Source organism: Chiloscyllium plagiosum, chromosome 11, assembly GCF_004010195.1.
Source record: "Chiloscyllium plagiosum isolate BGI_BamShark_2017 chromosome 11, ASM401019v2, whole genome shotgun sequence".
NCBI classification, from domain to species: Eukaryota; Metazoa; Chordata; class Chondrichthyes; order Orectolobiformes; family Hemiscylliidae; genus Chiloscyllium; species Chiloscyllium plagiosum.
In genome coordinates, this window is record NC_057720.1 from 56697744 (window position 1) to 56722888 (window position 25145).

The 25145-nt window shown below is 40.2% G+C and overlaps 1 protein-coding gene across 6 annotated transcripts in view; it reads right to left on the reverse strand.

The window, feature by feature from the left end:
• pde4ba (phosphodiesterase 4B, cAMP-specific a) overlaps positions 1-25145 on the reverse strand; it is a 621169-nt gene that overhangs the window by 166516 nt on the left and 429508 nt on the right. For all 6 annotated transcript variants that reach the window (XM_043699425.1, XM_043699424.1, XM_043699422.1 and 3 more), the window contains one exon: positions 17499-17693. In XM_043699425.1, coding sequence (XP_043555360.1) covers positions 17499-17693 — 195 coding nt within the window. The remainder of the gene's footprint in view (positions 1-17498; positions 17694-25145) is intronic.

Here is a 25145-nt window from a genome sequence, read left to right on the forward strand (position 1 = left end):
TTCCTATTGGAAAGATGTTGTGAAACTTGAAAGGGTTCAGAAAAGATTTCCAAGGATGTTGCCAAGGTTGGAGGATCTGAGCTACAGGGAGAGGCTGAACAGGCTGGAGCTATTTTCCCTGAAGCGTCGGAGGCTGAGGGGTGACCTTATAGAGGGTTACAAAATTATGAGGGGCATGGATAGGATATATAGACAAAGTCTTTTCTCTGGGGTCAGGGAGTCCAGAACTAGAGGGCATAGGTTTAGGGTGAGAGGGGAAAGATATAAAAGAGACCTAAGGGACAACTTTTTCACGCAGAGGGTAGTACATGTTTGGAATGAGCTGCCAAAGGATGTGGTGGAGGCTGGTACAATTGCAACATTTAAAAGGTATTTGGATGGGTATATGAATAGGAAGGGTTTGGAGGGATATGGGCCGGGTTCTGGCAGGTGGAACTAGATTGGGTTGGGATGTCTGGTCGGCATGGACAGGTTGGACTGAAGGGTCTGTTTCCATGCTGTACATCTTTATGACTCTATGAGGGATGTAAAAGTGTTAGAGATGATTCAAAGGAGGTCTATTAGATTAATACCTAGATTGAATGGGCTGTCTCATGAGGACAGGTTTGACAGACTGGGCTTGATTCCACTAAAAGAGTGGGAGATGTTTTCATTGAAGGTCCTGAATGATCTTGACAAGTAGACATGGAAAGAATGTTTCCTTTTGGACACAATTTCAGAACTAATGGGCATTGTTTTAAAAATTACGAGTCACCCCTTTGAAGCAGAAATAAATTGAACCTTCTTCAAACTAAATTTTATGGGATTTAAGTATTTTCTGCCTCAGAAGGCAGTGAAGGTGGGGTAGATTCTTGTTGGGCCAAGGAATCAAGGGTTACCCAGGAGTAGATGGGAAAGTAGAACTTGAAACACATTTAGATAAGACACAATATTACTGAAGGGCAGAACAGACCTCAAAAGGCCAAACAGACTATGCTCCCATTTAATATGTTTGCATCCACTCAATTTTTCATGCCAATGGCTTGTTTCCAGGAGGAACCAGAGATTGATGTGGCATCTTCCAATCCTTGACCAATAAATGCATCTGGGATATAACACATTCTATTTTTTCTGAACAACAGCTATTTATCATTCCTCAGTGAGATGAGTTAAGCATCTTGAGCAATAGGATTCTGTACTTTTGTTGACTTCCTCCAGGTGCAAGTTGCTTTCAACTACATCCACATTGCTTTGAAAATGACCTATCATGTGTAGACTTTGTCAACAGAAAAAAACTGCCACTCCAACACTGTTCAAAATTGTACATGACCAATAATGCCAAATTCTGGTTGTCTGCACCAGATATCCTGGAAGCATCCAAGACTCCTACACACTAGAGATCTGATGTTTTTGCCTGGTTTCAAGATTTTCAGGCAATAAAAGTATGGCAGCTGCGAGACAAGGACTACTCCATTCAAACATGACTTATGACATCTTTATGAAACTGTCAGACCGATGCGGAATGAAGATGCAATGCTGTTAATGCTCACACAAAGGCCATAGTGGGACGTCTCATAGGCCTCAAGATGAGGTTTCATTGCCTGCACTGATTTGGCAAGGCTTCGCAATACTCGCAGAAAAGATGTGCCATATTAGATTAGATTAGATTACTTAGTGTGGAAACAGGCCCTTCGGCCCAACAAGCCCACATCGACCCGCCGAAGCGCAACCCACCCAGACCCATTCCCTTACATTTATCCCTTCACCTAACACTATGGGCAATTTGGCATGGTCAATTCACCTAACCTGCACATTTTTGATCTGTGGGAGGAAACCGGAGCACCCGGAGGAAACCCACACAGACACGGGGAGAACATGCAAACTCCACACAGTCAGTTGCCTGAGGCGCTAATTGAACCCAGGTCTCTGGTGCTGTGAGGCAGCAGTGCTAACCACTGTGCCGCCCTTACCATTGTGGCACGCTGTGCCTTCAGAACTAGAGTCAACAAAGTTGAAGCTGCCCTTGATGCAGAGGAATTAGGGATCAGTAATCTTCAGAGGATGTAGATATGGATGAGGATCAGGACACTAATTAGGAAGACCATCCAAGACAGTATGACAGAGTGGTGTCATCAAATCAAGAAGCCAGAGATAAACTAATTGAAACTTACTTCCAGGATGAATGCACTGATTTGGAATTTGTTTAACTGTTTAACATTCAGTGGGTAATCTTGTCAGCAGCTTCTGCTGAGTGCAACAAAGGTGGACCTTGTTTTTTTCCTTGAATTTTACTGTTGCTGAATAAATTTCTTGTATTCTGTTTGTACATTTGATATCTACAGCTGACCCCACTTTTAATTATGAGTTCTACTGAATGTTAGGGAGAAAGCAGCAGTGACTAAGACTGACACTAAGCTCAGGCAACATTTGATGCTTATGTCTGGATATCATATCCAAGCATTGTGCAGTAAAATCTCTCATGTCAGCCAACAGGTTAAGAGTAATCCTGAGGAATTGTCTAACTATTCCATCAATGGTGACCCTTCAATGTTTTGGAGTGTGCATATATTGCTAAGTTGCCCTAAAATGAGCGAGTATTTGCTAAGACAGCATTGAATCTGTGAGGGACAGTGCTTTGTACAGCTTTTCTCAGGAGACAGTACATTATGATCACATGCAGACAATGACTGCCCACTCGACACCTTCCAACCTTGAATAATAGTGCATTCCTTTGAAATTTGAAAAACAGAACAAACCCTCTTCCTGCATTGCTGGGCATCCCTCCTGATCTGGAATACAGCACTAAGCTCAGACTTCTGTTTCAGTCCAGGCTGGCGGATTGCCACAGGAAGCCACGTTATCAGCTGGGAAAAAAAATAGTCAGCATCTTCACCATCCTGTCCATCAAGACCTCCAGGTCCCTTCTGCAAGGGAAAGGTAAGCTTTGCTTCCTTCTGGACAATGAGATGGAGCAACACAGCGTAATGTGCAGTTCCTGGCTTGGAATATCTGATGAAGTATGCAGCTAGACTTTAAATATGGCACCTAGGAGAAAGTGCAGACTACAGATGCTGGAGATCAGAGTCGAGAGTATGGTGCTAGAAAAGCACAGCAGGTCAGGCAGCATCCAATGAGCAGGAAAATTGACATCTCAGGCAACAGCCCTTCATCCTGATGACTCTCCTGCTCCTCAGATGCTGCCTGACCTTCTGTGCTTTTCCAGCACGACACTCTCGACTTTAAATATGGCACCAACAGCATGAAATCTAAGTGGCCAGCATTTCCTCCTCTGCTGATGCACAACTCTGTGAGAAAGATGACAAAGAGCTCACTTGAATAAACAATGAAGTGAAGAATGAAGATTACATGTGAAAAGAATCTCACGCAACAAGACATTTAACTGAAAAGGGAAAATTTGAAAAATCTGCACTTGGTTTTATTTTGTGGACACCTTTGCAAAACTGTTCCTATATTGTGTCAGAAACATTTTTTTTTGGTGATATGCAACAAATATTTGATCTACAACACCACTGTAATGGAAAGCGAGAATTAGAGTCAAAAACGGAGGCAAACTAATTAAAATAAATTTGAATCGAATCAGATTTTTGTTCCTTTCATGTTGCTGATTTGTGTCAGCGCAAACCATACCTTTAAATCTTTAGTCTCTTATAAGCACTTCAATAATAAGAGGGCAGCAAAAGGAACAGTAGGGTCAATTAGAGACTGAAAAGGAAATTTATGCTTATAGGCAAGAGACATTGTTGATGGTTAAATAAATTCTTTGCATCTATTTCTTTTAAACTGCCAGATTACTGGGTCAGAGGAGGATATTCCATTCTGAGAAAAGTTTAAAATTAACAAGGAGGTCGCATTGGATAAGCTGTCTGAGACAAAGGTACAGGTTAAAATCCCACCCCAGGAAATGAGAAAAATATAAAATTTGATATTCCTGTGCAATACATAGAGAATGCTGCACTCTGACACTCTGAGAGGCGCCAGCTTTTGTCTTCTGGATGAGATGTTAAACCAATGCCATGTTGCATGATGTAAGAGATCCCATGGCACTATTTTGAAGAGGAGCACTGGAATTACCCCTGGTAGTTTGGCCAACATTCATAACTCCATCCATATTAGAAGTCATGCTTCATCATTTGTGACTCGATCAAAATCCTGGAACTCCCTCTGTATCAGCACAGAAGGTTTCCCTGTGCCAGATCAACTGCAGTGGATACAGAAGGTGGTTCATCATCAGCTTCATTCGGGCAATTTGGAATAATTGTGGGCCTTGCCATTAGCGCCCACTAAAATAACTTCAAAGATCAGTATCCTATCATCAAGCCACCTTTTATTTACACGTGCACAGTACTTGACACTGGTTAAGTTTCCTTAAGCCAGCTCTGAGAGTGAGCAGAACCTGATAACTCTGTTTATATCAGTCAGCCAAGGCTCTCTGATTAGGTCTGTTAACCTGGTCCAGGGAGCTCATATTCTAAGAGATTCATCTGGCTAACCTTGTTACAATCATTTCACCCACATTGCATGAAAGAACGAACCAGCAAATTATTAGGTCATTATTACATTGCTCTTTTTAGGGATTTGATTAGCATAAATTGGTGCCACATTTTCTATCTTAGTGACTAGACCTCAAAAGTACTTCATTGTCTTTTAGATATTTTCAGCATTCTGTAGTTATGAAAATTGCAATGTAAACATAAGCTATTCCTTTTATTTCCTCTTCCTTCCCCACCTCTATTTTCTTAAAGCCAGTTACATCACTAACTTTATCCAGTTTTGATAAAAGATCGAGCTGAAATTTTAATTCTGCTTATTTCTCCACAGATGCTGACTGACCTAAGTACTTTCTGAATTTTCTGTTTTTATTTCAGATTTCCAGGATTAGTTGTAATTTGCTCTTGTACTAAATAAATGTTTTTGATTTGAAATCACTTTAATTCTGGCACCAAAGTGCAACATGAACAGCAACTTGTATTATCCCGAATACTCTTGAATGCCTTTTCTTATAGTCATAAATGTAGCAACTGCAGTATTATGTCAGAGTAGTATAAAGGTAACATTGGGCAAACTTCAAATTTGCAAAAGAACACTATAATTGTTCTTTCAATCCAACTGGACTCCTCTTCCAGCTCTTTCTCAATGCTGATACTGCTTGTGTTTCTGGCACAGTATATGTCCATGGAGACACTCAAGTTTTCTGACGTGGAGCTTACTGGCAGTGGGGAAACTAGCAATGGCAGTAAATAAAATTAGAACAGATTTATTATTGGCTCTGAAAGATTAACATCTGTTTAGTTGAAAATCAAGCCCCAGAAACTGAACAACCGACTTGCATGATTTTTTTCATCTGGTTCAGTGGTTGGTACACGGTGTCATTACTTTGCATTGAAAAAGAGTTCTATCCAAATGTGTGTTGCAAATAAGGCAGTGATGGAAGTAACCTAAATAGCCTCAACTGCCTCAGTTTGGATGGTGATTAAATCAATCAGGGCTCTTGCTCTTAAACATAATCTAGCGACATTTGCAAGTCTGGATGATTGGGGAGAACAGAACTGGGCTAGAATGTGGATGCCCCTCTGTGCCAAATGGCTTGCAGGTAGTAACAGATGACTTTCTGGGTATGTTTTTCCTTTGCTATCCCATATGACAAATTGGGAGATTAGAAGCATACAGAAGGATGAAGACAATTTAAATACATGCATGGCTGATAGTCATGATTCTCAATCAACAGCATATAGTCAAAAGATCAACACCCTTATTGTTAAAGCTCACATGACAATTGACTATTCAGACAAGACATGAGAGAGAAGCCAACAGCAATGGAACTATATGCCAATATGAGTAAGCATCTTCAGGAAATTTCCTGCTTTTGGCAAGTTTCTGTTGAATTATAATCCATAGTCAAAATAGATTCCTGATAAAGGCCTTTTGCCTGAAACGTCGATTTTCCTGCTCTTCAGATACTGCCTGACCTGCTGTACTTTTCCAGCACCACTCTAATCTTGACTCTGATCTCCAACATCTGCAGCCCTGACTTTCACCCAGTGGTCAATATAATCAATACTTTAAAATATTGATTAGCCAGAAGCAGAAGACTGCAGATGTGGGATTTTCTGAATTAAAACAAGAAATTCTCAGCAGATTTGCCAATATTAGAATCAGAATTAATGCTTCAGGTCGAAGACTTGAATGTTTTGATGCAAACATATCAATCTGGAACGGGCTTAAACCATTCAGCTCCTCAAGTTTGCTCCACACATTGAATAAATTAATGGTTAATTTGATTGTAATCTAAACCCCACATTCCCACCTACCCTAGATAACCTTTAAAGCTTTTGCTTAACAAGAATCTGTTTAAAAAATATTTAAGGTCTCCACTTGCACCACTTTTTCAGGAAGACTATTCCAAAGATTCCCAAAGCTTAGAGAAAAGAAATTCCTAATCTCTGTTTTCAATGGGTGAATGGTGGTTTTTAAACAGTAACACTTTACATATCTATTCTGTGAAGACTCCTCAGAATTTTATGTATTTTCATCAAGTAACCTATTACTCTTCCGAACTCCCTCTGATCCACAGCTAGCCAGGGTAGCCTTTGTTCATAAGGCAATCTGCCCATTCCAAATATTAGTTGTGTGTGTGTTTCTGGGAAACCAAAAAAGGTCAGGCAGCATCCAAGGAGCAAGAGAATCGACGTTTTGGGCATAAGCCCTTCATCAGAAATGAGGCGTGTGGGCCGGGGCTAAGAGATAAATGTGTGGGGGGTGGAGTTGGGTGCAAGGTAGCTGAGAAAATTATAGGTGGATGGAGGTGAGGAAGACAGGTCAGGAGGGTGGTGTCGATTTGGAGGCTTGGGACTGTGATAATGTGGGGAGAGGGGAAATAATGAAGCTGTTGAAACTCACATTTATCCTGTGTAGTTGAAGGGTCCCAAGGTGGAATATGAGGCGTTCTTCCTCCAGGTGTTGGGTGGTAACAGTTTGGAGGTGGAGGCGGCCCAGGAACTGCATGGTCCTTGACGGAATGGGAGGGGGAGTTGAAGTGTTCAGCCACAGGGCTGTGGGGTTGGTGGGTGCAGGTGTCCCAGAGATGTTCTCTGAAATGATCTGCAAATTTGCGTCCTGTCTCCCCAGACTAAAGGAGACCACATTGGAGGCAACGGATGCATTGGATGACATTGGTAAATTTTTGACTGTTGTGGAAGGATCCCTTGGGGCCTTGAACAGACGTGAGGGGAGTGGTGTGGGCGCAGGTTTAGCACTCCCTGCTGTGGCAGGGAAAGGTGCCAGGAGTGGGGTGTGGGCTGGTGGGGGTTGTGGACCTGACAAGGGAGTCACGGAGGGAATGGTCTCTCTGGACCGCTGATAGGGGTGGTGGAAGCAGTGGAGGATGATGCGATGTATGCGGAGGTTGGTGGGGTGGAAGGTGAGGACCGGGAGTCAAGTCCTTGTTGCGTTGGGAGGGGGGGGGAAGTTCAAGGGCAGTGGTGCGTGAAGTGGAGGAGATGCGCTGGACAGCATCATCAACCACGTGGGAAAGGAAGTTAGGATCATGGAAGGAGGAGGCCATCTCGGACCTTGAGGTGGAATTAGTCCAGTAAACCTTTCCTGAACTGCCTCCATATATTTCTTCCTTAAATAAGGTGAACCACAGCATGCATATTTGGTAAAAACAGTGTTTTGTGGTAATATCACTGCATTAATAATCCATAGGTCCAGCCTAGTGCCCTGGGTGACATGTATGTAAATCCATTCTGGGAGCTGGTGGAATTTGATTTCAGTTAATGTAACTTGTGCCTCTAATGGTGACCATGAAAAATATATCTTTTGTCGTGAAAACCCACCTGGTTCATTACTATTGTTTAGGGAAGTATAATGTCACCTTTACCTGCTGTGGTGTATATGTGATTTCAGCCCCACAGCAATTTAATTTACTTTTAACTGCCCTAGGAAGCCATTGAGTAATAGAGATGTACAGCACGAAAACAGACCCTTCGGTCCAACTTGTCCATGCCGGCCAGATATCCCAACCCAATCTAGCCCCACCTGCCAGCATCCCGCCCATTTCCCTCCAAACCCTTCCTATTCATATACCCATCCAAATGCCTCTTAAATGTTGCAATTGTGTCAGCCTCCACAACATCCTCTGGCAGCTCATTCCATAAATGTACCACCCTCTGCGTGAAAAGGTTGCCCCTTAGGTCTCTTTTATATCTTTCCCCTCTCACCCTAAACTTATGCCCTCTAGTTCTGGACTCCCTGGCCCCAGAGAAAAGACTCTATTTATCCTATCCATGCCCCTCATGATTGTGTAAATCTCTATAAAGGTCACCCCTCAGCCTCCAACGCTCCAGGGAAAACAGTCCCAGCCTGTTCAGCCTCTTCCTAGAGCTCAAATCCTCCAACCCTGGCAACATCCTTGTAAATCTTTTCTGAACCCTTTCAAGTTTCAAAACTTGATAGGAACCCTTTCAAGTTTCAAAACTTGATAGGAAGGAGACCAGAATTGCATGCAATATTCCGAGTGGCCTAACCAATGTCCTTTACAGCTGCAACATGACCTCCCAACTCCTGTATTCAATACTCTGACCAGAGTGCTGCTGAACAAAGAGACCTTGGAGTGCAGGTTCATAGCTCCTTGAAAGTGGAGTCGCAATAGATAGGATAGTGAAGAAGGTGTTTGGTATGCTTTGCACTCAGTGTGCATGCATTTGGGGATGGGCAACAAATGCAGGTCTTACCAGCAATGGCCATATTCCATGGAAAAATCAAAGTGTTAGAAGAAGGGCTTTGTAATGCATATAAACATATTGGGTTAAATTACCTGTTTATGTTGCTTGAGTTCTTTGTAATACATTGCTTTCACCATTTGCAACATTAATTCCAGTTCACTGGATTACCTAGAATGTCTGCATTGCTATTTGCCAAAGTGCAAAAGCCAATAGTTTTCAAAGATAATGCAGTTGCTGACAAAGCCTGCTTGTTGAAAACTATTTATATTTGGGTACTGTCTCAGGGTTGGTGAAATCCAAATGAAGTACTAACTTTATTGTTTATTTATTGTTCATCCACTCTGGAAATCATCTGCTGCAGTGACTTCCATTAAAATTACGTAACAGCTTCAAACTGCAAATGGTAAATTCGCCATTTCCTGTATAGCATTAACTCATTAAAGCTAAAGGGCCCCAGCCTTGATTCTTGGTCTTTACTGAATTAGTTAATTTCACCTGAAGTCTTTTTGGAAAAGACAAACTAATAATTTGTGGGCGGCACGGTGGCACAGTGGTTAGCACTGCTGCCTCACAGCGCCAGAGACCTGGGTTCAATTCCCGCCTCAGGCGACTGACTGTGTGGAGTTTGCACGTTCTCCCCGTGTCTGCGTGGGTTTTCTCCGGGTGCTCCGGTTTCCTCCCACAGTCCAAAGATGTGCAGGTCAGGTGAATTGGCCATGCTAAATTGCCCGTAGTGTTAGGTAAGGGGTAAATGTAGGTGTATGGGTGGGTTGCGCTTCGGCGGGGCGGTGTGGACCTGTTGGGCCGAAGGGCCTGTTTCCACACTGTATGTAATCTAATCTAATCTAATCTAATTAAGAACATAAGAACTAGCAGCAGTAGGAGTAGGCTGTTGGGCCCTTCACGTACACTCCACCACTCAATAAGATCATGGCTAATCTTTTCAGGGACTCAGCTCCACTTACCCAAAAGTATCTACCTTAGTTTTAAAAGCGATTACTGAACTAGCTTCAACTACTTCCCTAGGCAAGGAATTCCATAGATTAACAACTCTCAGGGTAAAGAAGTTCCTTCTCAGTTCAGTTCAAAACATGCTTCCTCTAATCTTGAGGCCATGCCCTCTTGTCCTAGTTTCACCTACCATAATTTTATATGTTTCTATTAGATTCGCCCCCCACTCATTTTTCTGAATTCCAATGAATATAATCCTAGTCTACTCAGCCTCTCCTCATAAGCCAACCTCCTCAACTGCGGAATCAACCTACTGAACCTTCTCTGCACCCCCTCCAGTGCCAGTACATCCTTTCTTAAGTAAGGAGTCCAAATCTGCACACACTAGTCCAGGCGTGGCCTCACCAGCACCTTGTACAGTTGTAACATTACCTCTGTTTTTAAACTCAATTCCTTTAGCAATGAAGGACAAAACTCCAAAAGAGAAAATGCTGGAAAATCTCAGCAGGTCTGGCAGCATCTGTAAGGAGAGAAAAGAGCTGACATTTCGAGTCTAACTGACCCTTTATCAAAGCTTTGACAAAGGGTCAGTTAGAATCGAAATTTTAGCTCTTTTCTCTCCTTGCAGATGCTGCCAGACCTGCTGAGATTTTCCAGTATTTTCTCTTTTGGTTTCATATTCCAGCATCTGCAGTAATTTGCTTTTATTAAGGACAAAACTCCATTTGCCTTCCTAATTACTTGTTGTACATGCAGACCAACCTTCTGTGATTCATGCACAAGGGCACCCAGGTTCCTCTGCACAGCAGCATGCTGCAACTTTTTACCATTCAAGTAATAATCTATTTTCCTGTTACTCCTACCAAAATTGTATTCCATTGGCCAGACCTTTGCCCACTCAATGTATCTGTGTTCCTCTGCAAAGTTTCACAGTCCTCTACACACTTTGCTCTGCCACTCATCTTAGTCTCATCAGCAGATATTGACACCATACACTTGGTCCCCAACTCCAAATCATTTAAGCAAATTGTAAATAATTGTGGTCTCAACAACAATCCCTGAGGCACACTATTAGTCACTGATTGCCAGCCAGAATGGCACTCATTTATCCCCACTCTTTGCTTCTTGTCAGTCAATCCTCTATCCACCCTAATACTCTACCCCCTAACACCATGCATTCTTATCTTATGCAGTAGCCTCATGTGCGGCACCTTGTCAAAGGCCTTTGGGAAATCCACTGCGTCCCCATTGTCCACCTTGCTTGAAAGGTCTTCAAAAAGTTTGAAAAGATTTGTGAAGCATGACCTGCCCTTCGTGAACCCATGCTGCATCTATACAATGGGACCATTTATTTCGAGATGCCCTGCTATTTCTTCCTTGATAATAGACTCAAGCATCTTCCCCACTACAAAGATTAAGCTCACTGGCCAATTGTTCCCCATTTTTTGTCTACTTCTCTTTTTAAACAGTGGCATATTTGCTGTTTTCCAATCTGCTGGGACTGCCCCAAAGTACAGCGAAGTATGGAAAATTACTGCCAGTGCAGCTGCTATTTCTTCCGCCATCCCTTTTAGTACCCTGGGATGCATTCCATCAGGGCCAGGAGATATAGCTATCTTTAGCTCCATTATCTTACCCAATACTAGCTCCTCTGTAACAATGATTGTTTCCAGATCCTCACTACCTTCGTCTCTTCATCACTTACTGGCATGTTATTAGTATCCTTCATGGTGAAGATCAATGCCTCAGCCATTTCATCATATCCCATAATTAACTGTCCCTTCTCATCCTCTAAAAGGGCCAACGTTTACTCTAGCCACTCTTCTTTGTTTTATGTATTTTTAGAAACTTTTGCTATCTGTCTTTATATTGTGCTAGTTTTTTTTCTCATATTCTTGTCCTACTTTTCTTTATAGCTCTTTTTGTGGCTTTCTGTTGACCGTTAAAGTTTTCCCAATCTTCTAGATGCCTGCTGTTGTTGGTCACTTTGTATGCCTTCTCTTTCACTTTGATAGCCTGCCTTATTTCCTTGAACACCCATGGCAATTTACCCCTCCTCTTACAGTCCTTCCTTCTCACTGGAAAATACTTTTGCTGAGCACTTTGAAAGATTTCTTAGAAGGTCCTCCACTGCTCATCAACTGTCGCACCATAAAGTCAGTTTCCAATCTACTTTAGCCAGGTCCTCCCTCATTCTATCATAGTCCCCCTTATTCAAGCACAGGACCCTGGTATTGGGTTTTATCATCACATTCTTCATCTGTATTCTAAATTCAACCATACTGTGATCACTTCTTCTAACAGGATCCCTAACTATGAGGTAATTAATTATTCCTGCCTCATGACACAGGACCAGATCTAGAATAGCTTGCTTCCTAGTTGGTTCCATTACATGCCGTTCAAGAAAACTATCACGAATTCCTCCTCAAGGCTACCCTGACCGAGTTGGTTCGACCAATCTGCACTAAAAATTAAAATCCCCCATGATAATAGCTGTACTATTTTTGCAGGCATTAGTTATTTTCTTGTTTATTGCCCACCCCAATGTGAAGTTATTATTCAGTGACCTATAGACTATGCCTATCAGTGACTTTTTCTTCTTGGAATTCCTAACTTCCACTCAAATGCTTCATAGAACCTATATCATCTCTCTGCACTGCCTTGATGTCGTCCTAGAATATCAGAGCTACAACATCTCCCTTGCATTCCTGTCTTTCCTTCCGAATAGTCTGGTACCCCTGGATATTTAATTCCTCATCATGACCATTCTGCACCCATGTCTCCATGATGGCGACCGAAATATATTTGTTCACGATGATTTGCGCCGATAACTTATCGATCTTGTTACAAATGCTAAAAGCATTCAGGTAAATTGCCTTTATGCTAGTTTCTTACCATCATGATTCACAACATCACTAACATCTCCAGAGTTATCCTTCATTTTTGCTTCTTTCATAGTCTGCCTTGAACTTAAACCCTCCTGCATACATGCTAACCTGCTGCTTGTCTTTTATCACCATACTTTCTGTTGCTTTCCCTTTCCCTTCTCCCCAACTCACAAGTTTAAAGTCCTATTGACCACCTTATTTGCCCTTTTTGCTACAACACGGGTTTCTGAACAGTTCAGGTGGAGACCGTCCCATCGGTACAGATTCCCCAGGTTCCAAAATGCCCCAAGAAATGGAACCCCTCTTTCCCACACCATTCCCTTAGCCATGTGTTTACTTCCCTACTTTTCTTGTCCCTAAGCCAATTTGCATGTGACCTGGGCAGTAATCCAGAGATTATGACTTCCTTAATTTCATTCCTAGTGCTCAATGATCCCCAAACAGGCCCTCCATCCTACCCTTGCCTATGTTGTTAGTTCCAACATGGACCACAACAACTGGACCCTACTCCTCCCACTCCAAGATCCTTTCAAACCAGTCAGAGATGTCCTGCATCCTGGCACCGGGCAGGCAACACATCATGCGTGTCTTTCAATCCGGCTTGCAAACTGTCCCCCTAATTATAGAATCAAAGAAACCTGTGTACAGTATGAGAGATCTTGGACATTTGGCAAGAATTGGATCAGACTCAACTGAGATGCCTCTGCTTCTCCCTTCTTTAGTCACCTGTTGGGCTTTATTATCTAGATTGAGCCAAGATGATGATCTGCTGCTTGAACCTTTGGTAAAATGCTCCAGTACAAGGAAGAGTAAAAACTTTCAGCAGAGTTACTTTACTCCCTGTTTGTTTTCTTAAGTTCTCTCCCACATACAGATCTGCAAAGCATTGGAATTAGTCAACGTCTTTTTAGCAAAGGGGAGTTAACCGAATGATTACCCTGAATATGTATACTGCTGTAAATTAGTACTCTGCCACACATTCAGAAACTTCCAAGACTCACCAAGTCAAATATTTATATTTTGTGTTGAAACAGTTAACCAGTTCCTTTTATCAGGATGAGTGTTATAGTTGAGTTTACACTGCCATATTAAATACATGAGAAACACATGTTTCATTTTAAAATTGCCTTTAACGTTGCATAATGTCTTGAAACTCTTTACAGGATTACAAAAGGTACAATTTCATACTGAGCCACATATGACACATCAAGAAGAAAACCAAAAGCTGGTCAGTGAGGTAAGGTTTAAGGAATATCTTAAAGAGTGACAGGGTAGAGGGATTTTCTTTCTGGGGGCAGGGGGGATAATCACCAAAGCTCAGGGTTCTAGCAGCTAAAGACACAGGAGTGGTGTAAATGATTAAAATTTAGGATGCCCAAAAGGTCAGACTGGAAGAATGCAGATATCTCAAGAGGGTTGGAGAAGATTTCAGAATGAGGGAAAAGGTCATCAAGCAATTTGAAACCAAGGAAGAGAATTTACAAATCAATGAATTGCTTATCCCAGAGTCAATGTAGGTCACTGAACATAGAATTGATGTGTAAAATGGGACATCATGTGGGTTAAGATGTGGGCAGCAGAGTTTTGGCAACCACAGGTTTACTGAGGGGTATTGTGGAATGCTAACTAAGCATATTGGAATCACGATTACAAAGACATGGATAAGGATTTTAGCAGATGGTTATTTGAACATGTAGTGTAGTTAGATGATGCCACAAAGAAGATATTTTTCTTATAATGCAAAGCATTGGACTTAGAGACACAGAGTGGTAGAGATGTACAGCACGGAAACAGATCCTTCGGCCCAACCTGTCCATGCCGACCAGATATCCTAAATTAATCTACTCCCATTTGCCAGCATTTGGCCCATATCCCTCTAAACCTTACCTATTCAAATACCAATCCAGATGCCTTTTAAATGTTGTAATTGTACCAGCCTCCACCACTTCCTCTGGCAGCTCATTCCATATATGCGCCAGAGGTAGTTGCCCCTTAAATTCATTTTAAATCTTTCCCCTTTCACCTTAAAGCTATGTCCTCTAGTTTTGGATTCCCTTAGCCTGAGGAAAAGATTTTGACTATTCACCCTATCCATGTCCTCCATGATTTTACAAACTACTATAAGGCCACACCTCAGTCCATGACGTTCCAAGGAAAATAACCCCAGCCTATTCAGCTCTCCCTATAGATCAAATGCTTCACCCCTGGCAACATCCTTATAAATCTTTTCTGAACCCTTTCAAGTTTAACAGCACCTTTCCTACAGCAGGGAGACTAGAACTGAATGCAGTATTCCAAAAATGGCCTAATCAATGTCTGTACAGCCACAACATGACCTCCCAACTCCTATGTTCAATATACTGACCAATAAAAGCAAGCGTACTAAACACCTTCTCAACAATCCTGTACAATAAACCTTCTTCATTGTCCACTACACCTCCAACTTTGGTGCCATCTGCAAACTTACTTTAATACATCCTACATTCACATCCAAATCATTTATATAGATGACAAAAACAAGCAGTGGACCCAGCACACCGCTGGTCACAGACGTCCAGTCAAAAAATCAATCCTCCACCACCCCCCTCTGTCTCCTACCTTTGAGCCAGTTCTGTATCCAAATGGCTAGTTAACCATGTGGTATGACCTTGTTAATCAGGCTACCACGTGGAACCTTGTTAGAGCATCTTACTGAAGTCCTAATAGGCAACAATAAATATATCAATATTGATTGTCTTCAACAATCCTCTTTGTTACTTCTTCAAAAAACTCAGTCAAGTTTTCCCATGATTTCCCATGCACAAAACCATGTTGACTATCCCTAATCTGTCCTTGCCTTTCCAAATACATGTAAATCTTGTCCCTCAGAATTCAGTGTGCATTGCAGACACACTGCATTCACCATAATGCAGTGTGTCTGGAGTCATGTGTAGGCCAGGCCAGGTAAGGATCGCAATTTTCCTGCCTTAAAAGTATATCAGTGAACTAGATAGGTTTTTACAACAATCAATAATTGATTCATGATCACCATGTATTATCGTTGAACCATGTTGGTAGTAAACCTGCCATCCCTTCAGAATTAACTGACACTTTACAAGTGCTCTCTTGTCCTTCTCTGCATAGTGACTACATAGCAATTGCTGCCATTTCTCTTGTTATCCAAGGAAAAACAGCCTCAGGATTTTCCCAAAGCCCTTTACTGCAACAGATGCTAAGTACTTTCTGGGACAACACCCTTGTTAAAACAATAGTAAGACCCTCAATCCCTTTCCCTTTGACCCACCCCCAATGGCCCATTCATATCACATAATGCCTCCCATCCACCTGTACCATGGTCCCTCATATCCTGCATGTCAATATATGGCACTTGTTTTCCCAGTCATCCACCATGCATTGTATATAAAACCAATATAATGTACAATAGAATGTTTTATAAAAGTTTTTAAGAAAAATCAATCATTGATGTCCAATTTCATTAAAGAAAACATTATTATATGTTTTTGGCTGAGAGCAGAGATTTCTATTAGTGTATAAACAACTGTGCACCAGGGAAAATATTGTTTTACTTATCACTCTGGCCCTCTGTTCAGTTTTATCAATTGCACAGTTATTGCAATTGATATTTTAAAGGATCTGGAATGATTGACAATTCATTGAGCAACAGTGTGTTTAAATATCACAACTACGTTTTGGATGCATTTTACAGATAAGGTTTGGACATCATAGAAGTGCAAATTGAGGAATATTCATTAGCAATATGCACTATTTACAGAGACACAATGTGCATGGATTCCATCAGAGTCTTCTTTCCTTAGGTCCCTGTTCTATGAGATCTGACATAATTTGAGTCAGAAGTCAGTACAACCCCATGTCCCGGTTGAAGAAGCAGAGCTCTGAAAGGTTGTGATTTCAAATAAACCTTTTGGAAAATAACATGGTGTCATGTGACTATTAGCATAACAGCTATTAACTGCCCTTGCTACACAGTGAAAGGAGTTTTTTTTAAACAAAGTGGAAAGTAAAGAATAAGTCACTTATTTTTGATCAAGAAATGCTGGGATAATCCTGTATCTATTGTGTTATCTAGCTTTCTTTCAGTGACTACTGAGAGAAATCAGAGAGAAAAAAACCTGTAGCCAATCTTAAAGTGGATACAAACAAAACAACAGAGAAAAATAATGATTAATAGAATCAATAGAAAGAAGAGAGAAAATGAAGATTGGGAAGAAAAGAACAGAGGAGATACAAAATACAGGCTAAGGAAAAAGTGGCAGGGGGGAAGGAAGAGAAGAAGAAAAGAAAGATGAAGATAGAGAGGAAAGTATTTAATTCAGCTTTCTCATACAGAGAAAGGATTATAAGTTCAAGCTTCACAATGATACAGATAGCAATTGAGAGGTGCTAAATTTTCACTGTCTTTTCATTTTGTGAAACTGAATCTGTGCATCCAATTGTCAATACATCAAGATGGCTTAATCTACCATTGTATTTTCTTAAATGATTGAAAATAATATAATTTGCTTCAATACTTAAAACATGAATGGTGGTCCACAAAATTATTCTAAATTGTTTTCACTCCAAAAGATTAGGTTTTGTACAAAGCTTTGCATCTGTTTGGTTTATACAATAGGTTATGTCTACAATTCTTGTTGGTGTGTTGGTGTTGGTCTGTGTCCAGGGGATGTTGATGGGAAAAAGTGCTTCTTACTTCAGTGACTAAGACATTCAAAGTAGTTAATCTAAATTTAGCTGATGAAACTAGAGTCCCAGAGGATCCATAGTCCAACTCAGTTAGAACAGCTGACAAATCAGGTTACAATTTTAGAACATATTAATCTTCGACACTTTGCCCCCATTATATTGTTGCACTTCATCTAAAAGCATCAAGTTCAAATGTTAACAGCTCTGAATGCTATGAAGTTACCAACCTACTTACATTTCACTTGCAATTGATGAATTCCTAGACATAGATTTTGGTGATAATTCATAATCACTGTCTGAGCGATACAGAAAGGATTCTCGTCGTTGGCTGTGGCTTGGGAAATTAGTGTGCAATACAAGTCCTGATCCAGGGCTGACCTGAGGATCCAGTGGACTCCGGCCTGGAGAAGGTCCATTCTCAACATCAAAACTATTAAAAACAAAAAAAAAATCTGTATTGGCAAATGCTTACAGGTAATATAAAGGTCAAGACTGAATCTCTCTTATAACATGTATTTTATTTTCATTGTTTTGATTGAACCACAAATAACTTAATATTTATGGTAGATAGGGGCCTGATCCTAGGTCTCTGCCACTTGAACTTTGAATTTGCCACCATAAGAATAACCAAAAAAAAAATCCAATCAAGTCAAAATTGTATAGTTCTTCAAACTGATCATCAACATTTACCAATTGCAAAACAATTAGAGTTGCACGCTTGTGGTATTGGAAAAGCTGTAATAAAACTTGTAAGAATTAAGAGATTGTGTCACATCTCATTAAACAAGAGGATGTCAGAAACGTTACAGCAATTACGAATATTAGAAAGGTCTTGAAAATGCTTGACAGACCTAGTATAAGATAAGTAAAGACAAGCCAGAGTGTTTTTCATAAATTCTGCAAGAACTTTATTTATTCAGCAATTGGAAACAACATCCTGAGTAATAGAGCTCTATGCAGTAACTTTCTGTAACAAAGCTAGAACATATGGACACGGGCTCTCGAAGAAATTTGAATCATGAACCACAGCTTGTATTTACACAGTGTCTATTCAGTAATGGATAGGATTGGTGGATACAGATGCTTGTTACTGAGATGAAAATGACCTAATTTCAAGTTTTTGCAATTGTAGATGACCAACACATTAACAATTCATGCACAGAAAAAAATTAAATTAGTACTGTAAATGAATACCTAAAGCAGTTGGACAATGCCAATGCTTAAGAGCTTCAGAATTCTAACACTTCCATTGGCTGTATTCAATAAAATAGAAATAAAAGCTATTGATTAAAATCTCCCAGAAATACAGAGCCCTCTGGCCTACTAACAGTGCATATTGATGTAAATGTATTGTAGATCCTAAAGTCACTCATAACCTGTAAGTGTGACATTAACATAGCAGGACTAGGAGCAGGAGTAGGCCGTTGACTCTTCAAGCCTTCTCTGCTATTCAGTAAAATCATGGCTGATCTCATTGTGGTCTAAAGTGCACTCTATTCACTTTATAAGCTTTGAATCCATTGTCTATCAAAAATCTATCCAATGGAGCCTTGAATAAATTCAATGTTTCAGCTTCTACTTCCTGGGAGAAAAAAAATCCACACAGTGTAATGGTCAACAGAGGGAAAAACACATCCTCCTCACCTGTCCTAAGAGGGAGATCACTTATTTTTAAACAATGTTTCTAGTTCTTGTGTCCCCACATGAGGAAACTTCCTTCTGGTATTTACCTTACCAAATCCTCTCAGGACCTTCAATATTTCTTCTAAACTTCAGTAGGTATAGACCTGATCTGTTAAACTTTTCTTGAGATAGACCCCTCATCTCAGGAATGAGTTAAGTGAATCTCATCTGACTGTTTTACTGAGCTAAATCACAAGGTCCTAATAGATGGCTACTCAAAATCACCCCTCAAAAGCAAAAGGATTCTAAAAACGTTATTCAAACAAAAATTGTTAGGGTTTAATGGATTATGCCCAAGCATCCGGAGGTAAATTTATGGAGACAAATAGTCTTAATAGTCTTCCAAAATGCTGTAAAGTAAGAAATACTATCAGGAACTGGAAGATGGAAAATGTGACATCTTGTCCAAATGAGATGTGGATAAGAGAACTGGATGTCAGTTAATATAGTTTTTGATACACCATTAGGAGTGGATTTTGCACTCTGTGACTGGTACCAATCATGTAGATACAGCTTTTGGCAAGAAGGACCTTGCCCTGTACTTAGAATTACAGACATCAGAGGCTGGCAGCAGGGGGAGTGGATTAATGGTTCAGAGCAACAGGAAGTTCTTGAGGCTCAAAAATACGTTGGGAGGCTGATCCTCAGAAAATGAAGGCCTTCCAGAAAGTGAAAAACAAAGTGACTAAGGAGGGCTGGGATCTCCCTTTATTGATACAATCCAATGCTTGCAGAATGAGATATTCTGCTTCCTATGGAAAATAAAAAAAAAAGTGCAACGTCACTCTGTTCAAGCTGCTTTTCTTTTTTGGAATAGGCAAATCAGCTCCTCAAGTCTATAATACAAAATGAAATTCTTGAAAACTTCAAGAAACATTGATTACTTTTCTTGCTTTAAATTGTATATGGCAGATGTTTTATTAGACTAATGATGCATATATGCAATCAGAACCTCAACCACAGAATTATCCATGCTTTGGTGTCAAGTTTTGTTGATAACATTCTTCTGAAGTACACTAAAAGCTGCATAAAATTTATGCTGTTGATGTGTTCTTTTAGCGTGGTTTGGATTTGCAGGTCTGATCATGTCTTTGATCCAGACACACATCAATGAAACACTAACTTCAGGTGCTTTGATTCTTTGAACTATGTCAGGTAGTTTGGCAATGGAGTGATGGTGATACAGATGTTTTATTATGGCGTTAAAATTGTTAGGTCAAGCTGATTAGATTATTTCAAAAATTGAAAGATATGTTAAATACACTGCGCTTTCATAAGCATTTTAACAGTGCTTTAAAAATATGCAGTTACTGACCCGTAGTTTGAATTTTTGACATAATAATCTAATTAATAACCGTTTAATTCCAATGACTGCATTATCATCAAATCATGGAATGGTTAAAACACAGGAGATCATTTGGCTCATCATGACCATGCTCTCTGAAAGAGCAACTCAGCAAGTTCCAGTTTCCAGACATTTCCACATAGCCATACAAATTTTCTTTCATCAGGAACTTATCCAATTCCCTTCTAAAATCCTTGACTGAATCTGCTCCCACTGCATTCTCTAGCACTGCCTTCTGAGTCCTTATGGTGGTCTTAGTGATGTGGGCTGTGGTGAGATTTGAGGCAGAAACAGACAAGCAGTCCGGGAGGCCCATCTCAACATCAGGATCAACTTGCTCAATCTTTTATACTTTTAACTTATGACCTACTGAGTTTCTCATTATAAACAGCAGCTAATTTCTAATTAAAGGATTATTGTTTGTAAAATGCCCTAGTAACAGTCCGCCCACCTCATTAATATTCAGCTTCCAATCTTAGTGAACAAGTTAAACATCAAGAAAACTTGACATCGAAATTAGAGTGGGTCCCCAAGAAACTTCAGCTCATTGCTTGTTCTAAAAGGTTCTCCATGTTGCTTAGGACTAAGCACATCAAGACATGATCCAATGAGCACCTGCTTGGTCCATTTACATTCACATCTGACATTTAATGATCCCTCATGACCATCATGGCATCTCTTTGATATACTCGCAGGGCACTCAAGAAGCAGGGATTTGCATTACAATGAGCACTGAAAGGCTGCAGCAGGGACAGGCATCTAGCTCACTGATTGAATCGCAGGAGTTCTCCTGTGTTCTCTTAGCGTTCACTCACCCTCAAGGTTATGTTGTAAAAGTAGTCTTCACTTAAGTCCACTATATACACCCATCAGTTAGGCAGACTTAGAGTTAAGTCAAGGGTGGCCTCCCATAACTGATCTGGGGATTCATCACTATCAGTTGCTGTGCTCAGGTGTCTCTGTATTTTGGGAATGAGTCACAGTCAATCCCGTGCTTTCAAAGTGGTCATTCCAAGAGAGTAGCACTAATGTGGTTAGCAAAATACACAGCAAGAGATCTGCGGTTGTCCTGATAGATTCCTCAAAAGGAGTGTGCCACACAGAGTCTGTTGGTTCTGTTCAAAGAAACTAAGGGAAAGGAGATAGGGGCTTTGGATGAAAGGGGACTAGTGGGCCACAGCTGTGCTAAGGAGACTCAGCAAGTTTTTCAAGGGACTGGGGACTACAGGTTATTGGGTATAGGTGAAGGGGGATGAAAATTGTGAAATGGGACAACATTATCGGCAATGGGAAGATCTTAAAAGAGAAGTTCTCTCCTTTGTACAACCCCTTGACCAAGAGCATGAGGTCCCTGTTGCAGAATCATGGTGCAATCTCCTTCCTCTCCAACAGGTTCTAGAAATACCCTTAACTGAGCAGGGCAGCATCATAATGCCAGTGCTCATCCTGGCGCACGACAGACTTTTAAACTAGTGTTTTAGAAAGTTCAGCTAAACTACCTTGTTCTTGTGTTCATTCCTAACCTCTGAGAAACTGTACATTATATCTTGCTCCAGTCCCAAAAAACAACCAGTCAGCAATACTATTCACCCACTCTGGAGTCTTCATCTTTGCTGACAAGTTTATTATATGGCCCTTTTATCAACCTGTTGAAAGTCTTTAGATCAGATCAACTGCATTACTCGCATCAATCCTCAATGACTTCATTAAATTATGTATTAAAGCACTTAAACAAGATGTTTTACCACAAAAAGAAGATGGCTGTAGTTGTTGAGTGTCAGTCATTTCAATCCCAAGACATCATTGCAGGAACTCCTCAAGATAGTGTCCTAGGCTCAACCATCTTCAGTTGCTTCATCAATGATGGTCCTTTCATCATAAGAACAGTAGAGGAAGACATTGCATAACTTTCAACAACATTCACAACTTCTACTTCAATGAAGCAGTCCATGTCCATATACAAAAAGACCTGGACAACTTCCAGGCTTGGACTGATAAGTGAAGACTGACTCCAGTTCCAAAGACTGAACATGAAATGTTAACTGTTATTTTTTTCTCCATTGATGTTGCCATGTCTGCTGATTTTCTCCTGTAATTTCAATTTTAAACAGCCAGGTTACTTAAACAAGTGTTGCTGAAATGGTCAGATAAGCGGAGTAATTCTGGATACATTCTGAACCTTACTGGCCTCTGCATTATCAGTTACTCTCTATTTTAAGCAATGCAGCTATCTGGGACCGATGCTTTCTTTTGTTTGTGATAAGCTGTGTATTTTACTCATGGCAACAATGTTATCCACAATTGATATAATGATACGTTTCAACATGATTCACATGATAGTCTCTTTAAAAAGAGAAAACAGCTTTGTGAGATGCCAGCATCCCTTTAAATTAAGAAATACATCATTTCCACAGGGATTCTCCCAATCTCCCACCATAATAACAATGGATATCCCAGAGAAAGAATGTAAGTAAAAAGCAGTACAATTTGAGTTCTCCTCTGATTTTCCACAAAAGGAAACTGCTCCACTTCAATCCTCAACCATTATTTTATAAGATGTCCAAGTGCACAAACTCTATTAGAAATGTTATATGCAGAATATAATTACAGCAAATATTCAACTGCATAGAACAGTGCTATTACTAGCTATTACTATTTTGCACTGGTTGATACTAAGGTTTGATTGTGTAATTTTAAAATTAAATCCTCCTCACAGCGCTCGGTTCAGGACGTCTTTGTGAAATGGCGGTTCAGAGAAAAAACGAACCAAGACCAACAGGGCAATAACACTGGTTATTTTGAATATCCAAAGGTAGCTAGGAATACACATTCATGGTCAAAAGTGAGAACTCTCTTTATGTATGATGGTACTAATACAACAAGGTAAGAAGCACGGCTTGACACAATTTTGGAAAATGAAGTGAAGTAAATAACTGATGTGGTAGTAGGACAATAATGAATGCACTCGTGACAAGGTCTAGTCCATAATACATTACTGATGATAGTGAGACAGGGGGTGCTAAAACAAGATAAATCTCATGCACACACCAAAGCCATCATAGAGCACATCCACTGGGGTTCTTAAAATGCATATCTGCTGCCTTGACTGGTTTGGTTCTACACTGCAATATATATGCCAAAGGCTGTCATAAATAATAGTGTTCAGCTGTGTACTACTCAACCTAGTTCTGCAACAGTGTTGTAAGGTGAACTCTTGGGAGATCAGCCACCTCCATTGATGAAGATTTGTCAAAGCCTTGCACCTAATGTAACCTTTCATGTGTGCCAAAGTCATAGGTGTATAAAGGATACCAGGGACAACTTGATCTAACAAGCTTTACATAACAATAAAGCATCTGCATGATAATCGCTCCATCGCACTCCTGGGGTGTAGATCTTGCTCTAGTATCTTCCAAGTATAAACCAATGTCTTCCACTGACCAGAACTGAATGGGGAGCAATGCATTGTCACAGACACTTGCTAATGAGAGCTCAGAAGGAGATCCTTTTAATAGCCTGCTTTACCTATTTATTCTATTTCAGAACCACCTTTAAAGTGCTTTGCTTATAACTACATCGGTCTCATTTATATTCACGAAGAGAAAGTGGGCCAATTTCCTCTATTGTGCATAGGTGGGAGGCCAGCTATGCTTGCACTTTAAGGGACACTCCACAGAATGATCATCATAGAAGTAACATTGCACATAAACATTCAATAAAGCAGAAGTGCCATATAATTCCAATCACAATAATGGGATCTGTATATCTTTCACATAAGCTCAGTCTTATTTTCTTCCTGGATACCACCCAGGAAGAATCTTAACTACCGTACCTTGAATCTGAACTCTATGTTTTCTATTTTGTAGCTAGCTGTTATTTGTTCTACTTCTTGCCCTCTGATCTCTCACAATCTAATATTTGTCATGAGTACTGTGCAATAACTGATCAGAAAATATTTTAATTTCCAAATATTACATCCACGACTTCATCATGTGTTTGACCATGTGTCTCTGTCCTTGCATATATGTGATAGTTGTTCAGTTGTGTCCTTAATCAGGAGTTTGGATGCAATTTTTCTGGCTAATATCTTTCAGGTAACTATTTAGGTAAATAAATGAGAATTTTCAAAGTTTCAGATTCCAACTCAGGGTAAAACTTTTGCTAACTGTTCCAAGGAGTAAGTAAATTGCTCACCACAATTTTACATTTCCCAAGCAATTCCTACAGTGGTAAACATGTTGGGACCTCTGCTGGATTCTGCCATGGATCTTGGGCCATGCATCTAGTTTCTGAAGATCTGGAAATTTGAAGATCTGGGCCATAATGTTTTAGGTTTCTTGATATTTATCATTAGATTTTAAAATATCAATTCCATTACCTTGCCCATAACTAACATTAAAATAATTGGTTTTTGGTTCCCTGGACTTATCCTATCACCATTTTTAAATGTAGGATGTGATGTAGGGCGTGAAAATAAATAATGGCAAACTATAAGTCAGTCTATGATTTTTATATTTTTTAAAAGTGGCATGTGGGTTTAGTTTGTGTCTTCAAAAGAGTTCAATGATTAACTTGTAGGTATTTCTACAGCCATAGTAATTTTGTTTTTAAAAAATGGTTGTTTCTTGACTCTCGGAGGCTAATGAAAATTTGTTTACATTGGGAGAGGTTTTAAGAGCAAACAAAGTAATCAGTTATGCATTTGGTTTTCAGGTTAGAGATGATTTTGTTCTTTTGATTAGGAGAAACAACTATTGCACCATGAAGATTTCTGGGTTTTAGTATGGGCAGTTTGTTCATGTCTTGGCTGAAGCTGGATGTGAAAGGGAAATAGTTCAGAACTGTTATGATATA